The sequence below is a fragment of the Perca flavescens genome, chromosome 16 (genome assembly GCF_004354835.1).
Source record: "Perca flavescens isolate YP-PL-M2 chromosome 16, PFLA_1.0, whole genome shotgun sequence".
NCBI lineage: Eukaryota > Metazoa > Chordata > Actinopteri > Perciformes > Percidae > Perca > Perca flavescens.
Window position 1 is genome coordinate 3519080 of NC_041346.1, and position 15496 is coordinate 3534575.

General features: G+C 41.7%; 1 protein-coding gene across 1 annotated transcript; it reads right to left on the reverse strand.

The window, feature by feature from the left end:
* Positions 1–12984: 12984 nt before the first annotated feature.
* On the reverse strand, positions 12985–15162 carry ier5l (immediate early response 5-like). Its single transcript, XM_028601852.1, has one exon. The coding sequence runs from the start codon at positions 14993–14995 to the stop codon at positions 14099–14101; it is 897 nt and encodes a 298-aa protein (XP_028457653.1). The 5' UTR covers positions 14996–15162; the 3' UTR covers positions 12985–14098.
* Between the last annotated feature and the right edge of the window lie 334 nt (positions 15163–15496).

Here is a 15496-nt window from a genome sequence, read left to right on the forward strand (position 1 = left end):
CTATGTCATTGGTTGGAAAGACGGCTGCACGGGTCTCTTTAGAACTTACCTTGCACGGCAGCCGGATTCTAACGAGATCACACGAGAATCCGCCTTGTCAGGCTCCTATATAGCGCTACACAGCATCCAGCAGGTGTCCGAAGGCTTTACATCAAGGACAAAGAAAGAAAACATAACATATAATAAAAAGAATAAAACATCAAGTACAGTAAAATCAGAAAAGGTTAGATAAAAACAAGATGAGGAGAGGGGAAATATCACACCACTACAATGTATTCAAAGCCATTATTAATAAATAAGTTTTGAGTTTGGATCTAAAAAGAGCTACATCTGTAATAGTGTGAATATCGGGGTAACTTGGTTCACCACCACGGTTTGGGCCGTGGCTTTGGGACTTCTAAAACCAGCTGATTTGATGACCAGGTGTGCTCGCGAAGGCTTTAAATCTCTGACAAAACTCCTAATTGGTTGGTGTCTGAACTAACAGCTTACCGAACCAATCGGCAACCGGTGAGGAGCTACTGGCAGCTAAAGGCGTGGTTTAGGTGTGTTTGGTGGCTGCAACTGTTTGTTCACAACAACAATGGCAGACAAATGGTTCATCCAATCACCTGCAAGGTATTATTTGAAAGTGCCTTGCCCTCTCCCAAAAGCTTTCCAACGTTGGCTTCCCAAATGGTTCTGTGGAACAAACCATCTAGCTCGTCAGGTTACTTTAGACCAGGGGTGTCAAACTCAAATTCTACTAAGGGCCGCACGTGAAAATAAGAATCACATCAAGGGCCAGACATGTTTAGTTTATCCACATGCTTTCATTTAATCGAAAAGTCAAGGATTTTTTACTGGATTATTGCGTGTCTCATATAGCCTTCTGACTTATAGTTTGCCCTAAAGCCCCAAAAAAGTAACTAAAGCCATCAAAGAAAAAAGCAACAAAAAAGGTCAAAAAAAGTGACAAAAACATTGAGAAAGAAAAAAAAAAAAAACCAGAAAAGGCCCCAAAAACTTCAGACAAAACGACAAAACACTGAAAAAGCTACAAAAACCAGACGGGCCAAAATGGTCATAAATCAATCCTAGAGTAGCCTCATGTCTTATTACTTATTAAGATTTTAAATCCATGCCTACAGTAGATGATGTTACACTGTCTGATGTTATAACGGAGAGTGATACTGGACCTGGTTTAGACTGAGGCTGCTGTCAGAGTGAGAGAATCTTCCGAGAAACTCCTGAAATGTACCCGTTCCTGAAATATGTCAATAAAAATCCTAACATCTAAAAGATGTAAATTGGCAGGTGTGATGGTGATAAAAACGATGAACATAATTGATTTTGTTTAGTTTGTCTCATATATTTTACTTTAGTTAAATGTGGTATCATTTTTAAACTGTCCATTAATTCAGATGAAGGCATTATGATTTCAGCTCAAATTAGGGTTTTTTTTGCTCATGAATTCTATTCGTACACTGGAGAGAATTCAGAGTACAAGAACATTGGTATATGCCATCAATTCTTTTAAAATGTTAAAACTTGTACGTGCCTTAAGAACCAATCTGTTTGTATGAGTAGGACTGGGCATCGAAAACCGGTTCCAATTTGGAATCGTTTCAAAAATTGGAATCATGGAAATTTGGTTTCAAATTCAGTCATCTGTTCCAAATTTATCACTCGCAAGTTTTTGGTTTCTGTAGAGACCACCGTACTTCCAGGCGCTTGTTGTGTTGCAGCCACGGAGCACAGTCAGCAGCGCTCTAAACTGTGGCTTTATTTTTTCTTTTACCCTAAAAAAGCGCGGTAAAATAAGCACGTGACCCGTTTCAACTCCACTCCTCAAGGAATCGGAATCGAGAATCAATAAGAACCGTAATCAAAAGGAAAAATCGAATTGGAATCCGAATTCCAACCCTATGTTTGAGTGGTTCTTGCATGAGGCCCATTGTTTTATTGGGAACAGACTTTGACTTGCTTGTGACCCAGAGATGAACCCAGCAGTGAGGCAGATAGATTGTGAGATGAGCGGAGAAAGTGTTGAATATTTCATGAGTCAGGATACTGTACACTACTCACTACTTCATGTGAGGGATGATGATTTATTTATTTTTTTTAACATGTAGTTACCAGGAGTAGGGGAACTCCGATTCATGTCAAATTTACAATTCCAAAACAACACCACAGTCCTTTTTCCCACTACTTACTACAAGTCCTCATAAGGAATGTGGTGGAATTCCCCCATTACGTACAGGATGTTGGACTGCCGTGGAGAGAGTGGTGGAATAAAGCACAGCATTCCAAAGGAGGCGACTGAGGGACTTTGAATAAATGTTGTTCAACTAGACTAACTGCTGTGTCGCATTTCAGATCAAGCCTGTGTTGTACGTGAACGCGTGTCCTTCAGAGGAGTGAAATGTCATCAGCTGAGATACAGATCAATCAACTTAGTATCACGAGCTCCTGCTCCTTGACTCACCGAGAAAAACTGGCATTTCACTTCTTCACCTCACAGTCTGACAATCATCAGGTCGTATTTATCAGGTTTTTTTGTTCACTACGTAGTAAATGTCTTACAAGAAGTCGTGCACTGATAAAAGCCATCATCTAAAAACTGGAATCCAGGCGAATTTTGTTCCTGTCACCAGCCTGAACATGTTGTTCAGCACTACACAACATTTATAGAAGTTATATTGACAGTTTTTAAAGGAGAAGTGTATTTAGGGGAATCTCTTGGGAATTTTATTTGATCAAGGCAATCGTTATGCTTTTGTAGCTTAGAATCATAGACTGTATAATCAGTCCCTCCAGAAAAACGCGATTATGCCAAAGGCCGCATATTTATGCGGGGGCCGCATTTTTTTTCAAATACGCCGCACTTTCGCCGCATAAATTCCCTATTTCCGCGCAAAGTATGCGGGGCTTGCATGATTTCATAATCCCCGCATTTTCGTTGCAAAAAAAGTCACATATATCTTAGCAGAAAGTTGAAAAATGTTGCGTTTAAGAGCAGCCATTTTCCCCTGTTGCCATGGGAACATTATGAAGTGACATAATTACGCAACGTGAACATCATCGAAAAAAGCAGGGTGTTGGGGGGATCACTTTTTTTCTCTTTTTCATCAAACCGCAAGTTCCCGCAATTTCATCGCATAAAATTACATAAATATCTCACATATTCCATCGCATTTTTTAAGAAAACGTGCCGCATAATCAAGGATTTTTGCACGCAGCAATCGCAAAAAAACTCCGCATTTTTCTGGAAGGACTGGATAATAATAGCTTCAGGGTCTAAGAAACACCTGCATTCTATCTCATTTCCAGCAGGGGGCGACTCCACTGGTTGCAAAGATAAGTCTGTTTCTATAGAAGTCTATGAGAAAATGAGCCTACTTCTCACTTGATTTATCTCAATAAACATTTTCATAAAGCGTCAATGGCCTAAAGCGCTACTTTCAAGACTTCTTCAACACAGCATGATGTTCATTTAGTAAATTATGGTCCCATTTGTTGATGAAATTGATGAAAATTGATGATAAAGCAGGGGATGGTTTAGGGGCGTGGCTACACGCCGACCTGTCAATCAAAACATAAGCTTAGCAATGCTAACCCTGGCCCTGTGAACATTAAAAAGTCGTGAAATTGATTTTGGTTGTGTCCATGTCTTCATCTCAAACTCTTACCTTCTCACTGTGTTTTCACTTAATCAAAGTTGACTGGAGCATTCGGTCGCCTTGTTCAGCGTTCTGCCAACCAAGCTAGCTAGCTAGCGCTAGCGTTAGCTTGTAACTTAAGGGAAACTTTGCCGATTTTCTGTACTTCCGTGCATGTGGTTTTACTACTATTAAATTGTTAACTTATTTTTTTACTAAGGGATTAGTGTTTTAGGAACCTTGCTGAGTTGTTTGTTCAATAACATCTATGTGTGTATGTTGTATGTCTGTATGTATGTTTGAAATGGTAATGGCAGCAGCTTGGGAGTTGGCCCACGCAACATTTACCACATTGTGGAACAATAACGTTTACCTTATCTCGTCTTATGCAGATGAATGGCGGCAGTAGGCAGAGATCCGCATTCACCCGCCGGTAAATCTCCACTGGATGACTCGCTTCAGAAGGATTAAAAATATCAGCCACTTTCTCTCATTAGCGTTTAGCTTAGCGCAGCTCCATTGCAACCATAAACACCCCTGGCTTGGCCTCATCCTCCCCAACTTACCCTTTCGCTAAAAATCGTCACACACTGTTGGCGACGCCCGTATCGTCAAACCTCGAAGCCTCAAAAAGACCACAAACCAATGGGTGACGTCACAGATGCTGTGTCCACCATTGGATATGTCTATGCTTAGAATGAGCTGTTTATAGCTACTCACGTAGCGGGTCCGCTTCCACAGAGCCAGCTATGTTGCACCCCCACGTTTCTACTAATAGCCCAGAACGGACAAACCAAACATCAGGTTCCAGCCTTTTGCGTTTTCATGTTACCTGAAGACCACCATAGGTTCTCCTTCACGTTTGGAAAAGGAGGGGTGAGGGGAGGGGTATTCAGTTGGTTGCAATCTGCAACTTCGCTGCTAGATGCTGGTAAATCCTACACACTGCTCCTTTAATTATTGTTTGCCATTGACTTGATGATGTTAAGGGATATACGTAATAAAACTATTATTTTTATTACCGCTCACGTTTTAGCAAAGAACAAGGACATGATCACCTTTACGAGTTGATGATGACTGCCTGAATTGATTCACAAGTGATGGTGCACGATGGATCGAGGGTACAACTCTGAGGGGAAAAACGGCTGAATTTGTTGTTCTCATTTGGAGGAATGTTTGGAATGGGACAGCTGCGCCGACACGTTCTGACATGTCTGGGCTTGAAACGTGGACTTCCATGGAGGCAGATTCTGAAATGGGAGGCAGCTGCAGACTTAAGATGGTGGAAAGCAGTTGTTGAAAGTAACTGTTTACTTACTTTACTTCTGTATTCCCATGTAATGCTACTTTATAAATATTGTACTTTTTACTCCACTAAGTTTACCTGACTGTCTAAATAGCTGTAGTTACTTTAACATAAAATCTTACAAAATACAATGCATTATTATATACCAAAACCAGTTGTTCCCAACCTTTTGGGCTTTTGACCCCTTACTTGGTGCCCTACGTCAAATGTTCCAGACGTCATTGTGTAGTTGCAGTTCCACCAAAGAGTGATTTTCCCCTTTTAATTACTTGGTTTTATTTAAAGGAATATTCAAGGCTGAAAGACAAATTTACTCAAATCACACAAACCTTCACAAAAGCAAAGATTAGTGAAAATATTACTATACAACTCCCCAGATTTATTTTGTGACCCTTTGGAGAGGGCCCAATCCCAATGTTGATTAACCTACCTGTAAAGTAGGTAGACTAGTCCAACTAGTCCAGGAAGGTCTGGCTAGTCCACACAGAATTCCTGGATTGAAGGAACTCGGAGTAGAGCCGCTGCTCCTTCGCGTCAAAAGGAGCCAGTTGAGGTGGTTTGGTCATCTGGTAAGGATGCCCCCTGGGCGCCTCCCTAGGGAGGTGTTCCAGGCACGTCCAGCTGGGAGGAGGCCTCGGGGAAGACCCAGGACTAGGTGGAGGGATTATATCTCCAACCTGGCCTGGGAACGCCTCGGGATCCCTCAGTCGGAGCTGGTTAATGTTGCTCGGGAAAGGGAAGTTTGGGGTCCCCTGCTGGAGCTGCTGCCCCCCCACCGACCCCGACCCCGGATAAGCGGACGAAGATGGACGGATGGAGATCTAAGGAGCAGTTAACCACAGTCCTCATAAATCCACCAGAGTTTAGAACGCCAACACAAAGAAAGCGGAAAGTAACGGACATCCGGTTGAAAATGAGGAACATTGACAATCCCGGAAGTGGAACGTCGTCGATATAGACTGGTCCAGTTTACTGTACACATTATCAGTAAGAATCAAATAATAAGTCGACCCTCTCTACCAACGAGCTATACAGCCACGTATGTCGGTTTAACCTCAGCACGACTGCTTATTACCAAACTACACGTGGTGAAAACACACAAAATGTACACCAAAGATGTTTCTCAACAACTCAACGGTAAATTGAGTAATAATCATCCATATTCTATTTTTTTTGTTTGCAAGTAAGAGTGTGACCTAATTAGTTTTTATTATAATATGCAAATAAGATACAGCATAGTTTGTCCCAAATATGCAAATAAGAGTATAACCTAGTTTTCAATATGCAGTGGAATAATTAATATTCAGGGCGTGGCCTGTTTCTTTTATTGTTAAAATCTGTGCTTGGTTTGTCTTTTTCATCAATATCTACCAATTATGCACAAGAGGTGTTGTCTGTTTTTGGCTTTTGACTTGTGAAAATAGGGGAGTGGTCTATTTTTTCCCCAGTATGCAAATAAGAGCGCAACCATGTATTGGAAATAACTTAATCTATGTCATCCTGTATAAATATATGACCATGCAGGGCATGGCCTGTTTTCATTTATTAGGCAGTTGTCGTATTTAAATTCAATATACAGTAATTGGCAGCTCATTTGTGTTTTCTACCAGTTTTTCTCACCAGTTTTGAATCCCTAAAGCAATAGGACCTTCCTTATTGTCATTTGCAGTGAACATCGTCATATTGTAGCTGAAAACAAACATTTTGGATGTGTGGAAACACAAAATGAAAATCATTTTGCATTTGATGCTCTTCAAAAATTTGGTAATGAAAATTGAGAAAAACCCCAAATTGATGAACCAATTCACAGAAACCCATGTTCATGTTAAAGCCCTGAAACACAAAGGAGATCAGCGCTACTCGCCGGCCCTCGTCTGCCTTTTTCTTTCAGCGTCGGAGCTGTCGCTGAGAGGAATCTGATTGGCTATTCCATTATAACATTACATTGTTTAGGCCAAGGACCCCTTAGCTGAAAGAGAGACGCTGTTCTGACCCCCTGCTACATATATTGTATAAAACTGGTTGGATAGCTGGATATTCATAAGATAAGATAAGATAAGATAAGATAAGATAAGATAAACTTTATTGTCCTGAAGGAAATTTGTCTTGGGTGAGTGTGGTCTAGACCTACTCTATGTGTAAAGTGTCTTGAGATAACTCTTGTTATGATTTGATACTATAAATAAAATTGAATTGAATTGGCAACAGCTACATACACACATACACCAGACATCAAGTAAGTACATAACAACATATAACAAGACAACAATGTGCTCTAGGACGAGCAAAGAATAAATAAGATCATATTGCACCTGCCCTGATATAGTGAAGTATTGCACTGCCCCATAATAAAGTTATGTATCAAGTTATGCATAATACAGGATATAAGCTAAGATATAGGAATTGCACATAGTGAGTAATTATTATTGCAGTGATGAGAAGGACTGGTTGTTTGTTCAGTAGTAAAAGCTTAAGGCGGTTGCTCTATAGCGTCTGCCAGATGGGAGGAGTTCGTATTCTTTGAAGAGAATGTGTGAAGGATCTTTCAGGATCCATGTGTGATTACGGTTGACTCAAAGATTATTTGAGGGGGTGGGTGTGATTCTCCCCCATTACTTTAATTGTTGTTTTGATCACGTTTGCTATTTTAGCTTTTGACTGGACTGAGAGGTTGCCGTATCTGATGATGTTAACTGGAATAGGTTTGATTTATAACATTTTAAAGGGTCAATGCAATAAATAATTTGTTTAATTTTCTGCATTCAAAGTTGTTATTGCAAATTATATAGCTTTCTGATTCAGCCACGTTCCACTATAACAGAAGTCACATACTGTCAAAATGCTTTAGCTTAACTTACAGAAATGTAGACTAGCCTAAACATGAAGCTGACTGATACTGTGCCTGCACAGAACAGCCAATAGGAACGCTTCCTCTCTCTGAAATGACCTGTGATTGACGGCTAGTGTTTTTCGAAAGACTACAAACAGAGCCAAGATGAGCTGCAGAAGTTTAGTTTTCTCACAGACCACTTGAATTACAATATGCTGAAAAATTAGTATGGAATTGTTGCCCAACAACGCTAAAAATATAATGCCTACCACAGCCTAACAGAGCTGATAGCATCGCTCAAGACTTTTTTTAGATCCATTTTTTTATTGTTTTTAAAAAAATGTAAATGTCACTGCAAGCACCGCAAACTAAATGCCCAATAGACCTTTTTCACGGCAGACATGTTGACATGTCACAGTAGAAAAAAGCACAGGTCTATTCAAAACCATTACTGATGGCTGCATTCCACTTAGGAGAGACCCTGGTATTAAAACATTACTGATGGCTGCATTCCACTTAGGAGAGGTCCTGGTATTGTGCATGCTGACTTACTGAAATATCTTACTGGGACACTTGATGGAACTGATCCATCGTTAAGGTTATCAATTTCAGCTGTGCTTCTCCTACTATGACAAGTCAACATGTCTGCTGTGAAAAAAGGTCCATAAGCTCCAGTGATATCATCATAGTTTACATTGAATTATTTAATACATTTTTTAAGGTTGCCATTTTGCCAGATGAAAATGAGCCTGCTGAGCTAACTCTGGCTCATTACATTTACTTTGCTGTTGAGTAATAAGCACTGTCCCTGTCAAATAAGCAAATAAATAAATGGAAGACAAAATGGGCTAAGAAATGCAACATAATGTACACAGTTTTATTATTCTCCGGAGTGCTCGGTTTGTTTCGGAGATGTATTAAAAGTATTTTTGTTTCGGTTTGTTTACATGGTACTAACCGACCACCTTCATCATACAAATAAGTGTATATATATATATATATATATATATATATATATATATATATATAAATAGTTCACTATTTATATACACTATATAGAGAATAGTGAGTGAGTGAATGAGGGAACGGTTTCGAACACAGCTCTGGTCTGCATCACCCCCCCCCCCCACACACACACACACACACCCCCCTCCACACACACACACACACACACACACACACACACACACACAGACCTCGGTGCAACCTGGCTGACCTGTTCGATCTCTGCTGCCACAGTCGGCCTCCCCCCTCTCAGAACACCTATTCCCTACAGTCCACCCCCCACCCCTCCCTCTTGCTGTCACATTTGGCCTCCCCCACCCCCCTGCAATCCCCCCCCCCTCCCAACACACCAACCCCCCTCTCTTGACAAAGCAGGCCTCCCTCCCCCCTGCTAACCCCCCCCTCATGACTGCACCCCTCCCCTCTGTTGTCTCTCCCCCCACCCCCTCCTCCCAGCAACCCAACACAACAACACTAGACCCCCCCCCCCCCCCCGCACTTCAACCCCCACCACCTGGTATTGTCCTTCACTGTGGATCAGTAGAAGTGAGTGGTAAAATAAATAAGAACATTCCGGAAATAAGTTGACGTGAGAGTTTTCATCCAAAGCCATGCTTTAAATCTTTTGAAATCTATGTTATTGGAGTCACATAATAATCCAAATCCCCTACAGTAATACATTTGGGGTTTTGGGTATCTGAGTTTTTGTGTATTTTATTTTTATTTTACATTTATTATGTTTATATTTTAACAGAGTCAAACCAAATCAAAATATTGAGTGGAAAACCCTAAATGCATAAGTGAATGACGAATCAACGGAAAATCACTGAGGCCAACAGGAAGTCAAAGATTTTGTGAGTATGTGTGTTTGTGTCTGTGTGTGTGTCTGTGTGTTTGTTTGTGTGTGTGTATGTTTGTGTGTCTGTGTGTGTTTCTGTGTGTGTGTGCGTGTGTGTGTTTATGTGTGTGTGTGTGTGTGTGTGTGTGTGTGTCCATGGGTGTGAATCATTCCCTATCCAGATGGAGGAGCTGTGTATACACCACCAAACTAAACATTTGCTCACACCATTTGTCAGTAGTGGGGAGGGCTGAGCCGTGGCTTCTTTTTTCTGACATCATTTCACGTTTTTGTTTTTTGTTGGAATCTTTATTCTTAAGCAAATCCATTTTGTGTCCAAACGCAGTCGGCAGATGTAAAATGATCACAAGATAGAATCCTCCTGCACTCCATTTCTGCAAAATTACACCATGCATTCTTCTCTCGGCCTCATTCCTTCCATTACAGCCTACCTACTGTTAGAGAGCTGTTATGGGGAGCAGGAGCTGGAAAAAAAAGCGCACAGAGCTGGAGGAGGAAAGGAGCAGCAGCGATGGATGTGATGTGTTGAGGTAGAGTGATGCCTCCCCGAGCCAGCCAGGAAGAGGAGGAGGATGAAAGGGAGGAGGAGGAGGAGGGGGAGGGGGAGGAGGGTCAGCCTGAGGTGGCTCTGCTCTGCATACACAGCCCTCGTGATATTTTCATTCATTGATTTTAAAGAACACCACCAAGTGGCACAGAGCAGAGATAACAGGGCTCAGAGTTTTACTAGGGGAGGAGAAAGTCCAGGCTGAGAAGGGGAAGTGTAGGCCAAGTCACATATGGGCAGAGGTAATAATAATAAATAATAAATAATACATTTTATCTATGGGCGCCTTTCTTGATACTCAAGGACACCTTACATGAACAAATGGTACAAAAGATAAAAACGGATGCACAATGCAATAAACAACAGACAAACACTATCATATTATGCGGAGTATGCCGGTTTGAAGAGGTAGGTCTTTAGACGGGATATGAAGGCAGTGCATTATGGGAGCAGGTAGCGAAAATTGGGCCTTTTTTCATGATGTTTAGCATAGATATATCAGAATCACAAAGGAGTTTATTGCCACAGTACGTGGAATTTGCCTGGGTGGTTGGTGCATACATACATACACAGACAAACATATTAAACATTAATAAGAATAAACAATAAATACAGAGACAGAGACAAATAAATACAAAATAGCTGTTTAAGTAGTATGACCATCTTATCATTTTTAGATGAATTAGTATTTGATGATTCATTATTCTCAACATTTGTGGCTAAGGATAATTAACTCAAGGATCACTTACTAGCTTTTTTTCTGGAGCTTTTGACTGCATCTCAGAGATGGATTTTGCTCATGGAACTAGCTCAGTCGTCATGTGACCCAAGTATGAGTAGTATAATAATGAGTGGAATATATATAATTTGCATATTCCATCTATCGAGGAAGATCATGACATGCAGCTGAAAGCCCGGAAAAAAAGATAAGTGGACCTTGAGTTAAGGTCTTTAAGTGTATTTTCTTTAGATCATACTACCGTTTCCAAGTGTGGCATCAATACTTTTTCCACTTCCTAAGGGTTGACCCGTAATTATTAATAGATTCATTAATGTGAAATAACGTAGTCAGTATTAATAAATCAGTTACATGGCATTAATAACAATGATTTTTAGGTCCCTAGGTTGTAAAGAAAATTTAAAAAAATAACATCTGGAAAAGTTTGTGGAGAATCTGGACCACAATCCATTTACAATACGACATTGTTAAAGGAATAGTTCAACATTTTTTGGAAATATGCTTTTTCATTTGTTTTCTGGCGGAGAGTCAGATTAGAAGATCAACACCACTCTCACATCTCTCTGCAGAGCTAAGAAATCCAGGCTAGCTGTTTCCAGCCTCAATGCTAAGCTAAGCTAACATCTGCTAGCTGTAGCCTCTTATTTAATGATATCAGAGTGATACGGATCTTCCCCTTTAACCTTTAATGCAGACTTGGATTGTTGTTAAAATGTCCTATATTAATCATACGCTGAATTCACTTGATAGCTGTGACTTATAGTTGTATTATCTATTTAATTCATGATGTTGTTATTATAAAGCATTGTGCATGTATTGCCTGAAAATGTATTAAATGTGTGTTTTTCATAAAGGCATTGTGTGTGTGACACTGGCCAGCCACTGTAGGCCCGTAACCATGTCAGTATTTCGTTATAACAAATGGCTGTCAAACACAAAAGTTACCATTAAGGTTTGCATTTTTTATTAAGATTATAAATTTTCAGCAAATATTTTCTGGAACAGTTTTTACCCGGTGATATACATTTTAGTAAGCACAAAAAAATACAAGAATAACAACAAAATATGTAGAGAATGGCTGAATATTCTCTTTATTTTGGTACACATAGTGCTCATAAAGCTAATGCGTGGATCCTCAGGTTATGGCTAAATCAGGAGTTTTTGCCTTTCTAAAACAAAAGGACTACGATCATTCTTTTACAAAACAAAGTAAAAAAAAAAGAAACACACACACACACACACACAAAACCAAGACGTGTTGGAATTATGGAATTGCTGTGAAGGCTTTGAGCAACAACCATGATTAATAAGGGGGATGTCAAACTGCTAAAGTAACCCCGGACTGTTCACTATCACACACTGGGAGTGGATGGTGGAGTGATATAGTGATAGCCCAAAAAAGTGTTGCAGTACATGTACGTGTTGGCACTCCGTTAAGTGATATGAGTTGGTTTCTGAGTCCGTCAGTGTACCTCAGGAGAGAGTCTTGGACCGTGGTCTTTCACATGACTACAAACTGCCCAGAATGTGCAAGGTCCAACTTTAAACTGGAGAAGACGGGTTTCCACAAAAGCTCCTTTAGACCCGGAACAGGAGAGACTTTCGCTCACTATCCATCTCTGACAATAGCTACACCGTAAACCTCTGATGTAAACTTACAGCTCAAATCTCACAGTAATCACACTGTTTTATTGTTATACAGGATCATACTGTCAACGGCAATGCATTCTGGGAGAATAATAGCACAGCACTATCTGTGAATGTTACAGATTACAGGTATTTAGGGCTAATACCAAAGCATCTTGGGAAAATAGACACTGCAGCCAGCGAATTACTGTAAATTCAAATAATAACAGTAAGAAACTATGTCTATTTACAGTAAAATACCGTAATACCTGTTGCTGTAAACAGTAGTTTAGTGGCGAAGCTGCTGCCGGTATATTACTGTAAATTTACGGTGAAAAGTTTGACAGTGTAGCAGTTGTGCGCATTTGATTTAAGGCAATGGAAGTCAATCCATTTCATCATGTCATTACCATTTTGACAACAGGATATATATATATATATATATATATATATATATATATATATATATATATATACAAACTCTGTCCTCTCCCTGCCAAAACTATTGTCATTAAAATGCTCTTTTTTTCTTTTCTTTTTTAAATAGCTTTTCTTTTTTTCCTGCAAAAATAAAAGTTGATTTTAGACCTTGTAGGGGAGACCGGGTATCCGTTGTGACGCCTCCAGATCCTCCAATCAGAAACGAGTGGGAGTGACGTCACACCGCCGCACGCCAAACGAGCCACATTCACATCTGTTATCTGTTCTTTCTTTAGGACAAAAGGTGGGCTTTGGGGTCTAATTCTTGATACTTGTGTTTAAAAAAAAAAAATCACTTTTCAGCACATGGCATTTACTATGACACCGGGAGGTCAGCTGTAACGTATGGTAAAACCGACTTAGCTGAATGGTCAAAAATCCCTTGTCAGTGTTTAACATTTTGAATAATAACCAAATCGTGTTCAGAGATGAAGTTATTGAGGATACAGTTTGGCCAATTGTGACGTTTTCACACCTTCTTACCAAACCAGTGACCATCACCATCACTGGCCGGTTAAATGACGTCTACTGCTGACCACACTGATATCGGTGACAAGAAAAGTGGATTTTTTTTTTGTAGCGTTAACAACTGACCTCACACACAGTCGCTCTATTTGTAACGATGCGCAGCTTCTGTAGAAAACACTGGTCTCACCGACTCATCATTCTGCAGCACACCGTTCACTATTTGCACATAGAAAGGCTGTACAGTCAACTGGCAACGTTCCCCTGAGGTTCCCAAGGAAAACTTGTTCTAAGTGCATTCCATCATGGACACGTAAATAGCAGAAGGGGGTAAACTATGCAATACGTTCCGCAAATCACACGTGAAATGTTGGAATATTACTTGGAGAACTATTATGGGAACGTTACTTTGTTAGGCTATAACAGGAACATTGTCCTGAGCTTGGAAACATGTTCCCCAACAAACAAACAGAAACTGGCAGGAGAAAACGCTTCTCCGCTGGCTTTAGTTTCTAGACATTTGTGGGGGAAAAAACGTGTTACAACTGGCCCCGGTCTCTCCTAAAAAAAATAAAAAATAATAATAATAAAGGGTTTGATTCAAAATGCCACAATCGCTCGGGTCCATGCCCCCAGGCTGGCCAGGACCTGTTTACTACAGATCTGTTCCAAGTCCGCCTGTCTGCTCAGCAGCCCTGTAAACCCCGAGCCGAAGATGGAGATCAGGTTGGAGATGTTGGAGGTGTCTGTATAGTCTAGGTGGAAGTAGGTACAGTCCTCGCGTTTCGCCCGCTTGCAAGCCGACGTAAAATCCGACACCTCCTCGCCGTCGGACGTACAAAAGCCGAACTCGACCTTCCGTTTCTTGGCCGGGGACTGCGCGCCCTGGCCGCACTGGAGCGCATCGCAGCAGCAGCAGTCCTGGTGGAGGTAGCCGTTCTCCACCGTGGTTACCACATGCGTGTCCAAATCCAGCACTGTGGTTATGTTGCAGTGCGTGCTGCCGTTTGCGGGGAACTGGTCGCAGTGGGGCACGGGGGAAGCCTCCATGCAGCAGCTTCGATAGTAGGAGGGATCCGGTTCTTTGCCGCCGTCCTCGAGGGGAGAGCAGCCGTAAAGAGCGCTCGCTGTCCGGGCGTGCGCCGCTGGCTGCGCGGCGCCTCGGTGGCACGCGGAGCCGCAGAGACTCGCCTCTTCGCCGCAGCAAGCAGCCCGCGCCTGCTCCTCGTCGCCGGCGTCCTCTGCGTCCAGATCCAGCGGGTTGAGCTCCTGGATCTCGTTGCAGACGGTCATCACCTCCTCGTACTGCTGCATCCTATAGATCTCCGCGTATTTCTCCTTGACGTAGACCTGCCTGGCGTTCCGCAGCACGTAGGAGACCAGCAGGTTTTTGTGCAGCTTGATCCCCCCTCTCTGCGTCCTGGAGTTGTGGATCTTCATTAAGGAAATGGAGATGAGGCTTTGCGCGTCCGCTGCGCATTCCATGGTGTGGATCATTGTGATGTTTCCCACCCCCCTATAGTCCACCTCCAGCTCCTCTTCGGGAGATGGGAAAGCCGTCTCTCAGCTATCTCAGTGGGAATGGTTTTGTTGGAGGAGAAAGGTTCAGGTCCGCTCTGTGGAGAAACATTGGACTCACAACGATCCGCCTCTCCCCCCGAAAGCCAGCAATCATTCGCAGATGGCTCGAAACCAGAATACATATTTATAGTCAAGACAGAGGGCCCGCCTTCTTCGGGGAGAGCCATTCAGCTGCCTGGGATCTGTTGAGTGGCAGACTGGCGCGCTGGAAATATGTCGTTCTCGACCAATCAGCGTCAGGCGGTTCCCCCGGACTATTCAAATTCCACCCAGGTTGTCTAACAGGAATGTCCTGATTTCAGCTGCCCCATAGCTGGGACTTTCAGAAAACCAGTTCCATTCCGAGGAAACCAATTGAGATTTACATATTAACAACCAACGAAGTAGGCTAGTCACCGTTTATTTTAAAGTTTGGTG

What these genes read in the sequence shown, in the direction of transcription:
- ier5l (XM_028601852.1), bottom strand. Translation starts at nt 14,995, where the DNA reads ATGATCCACACCATGGAATGCGCAGCGGACGCGCAAAGCCTCATCTCC.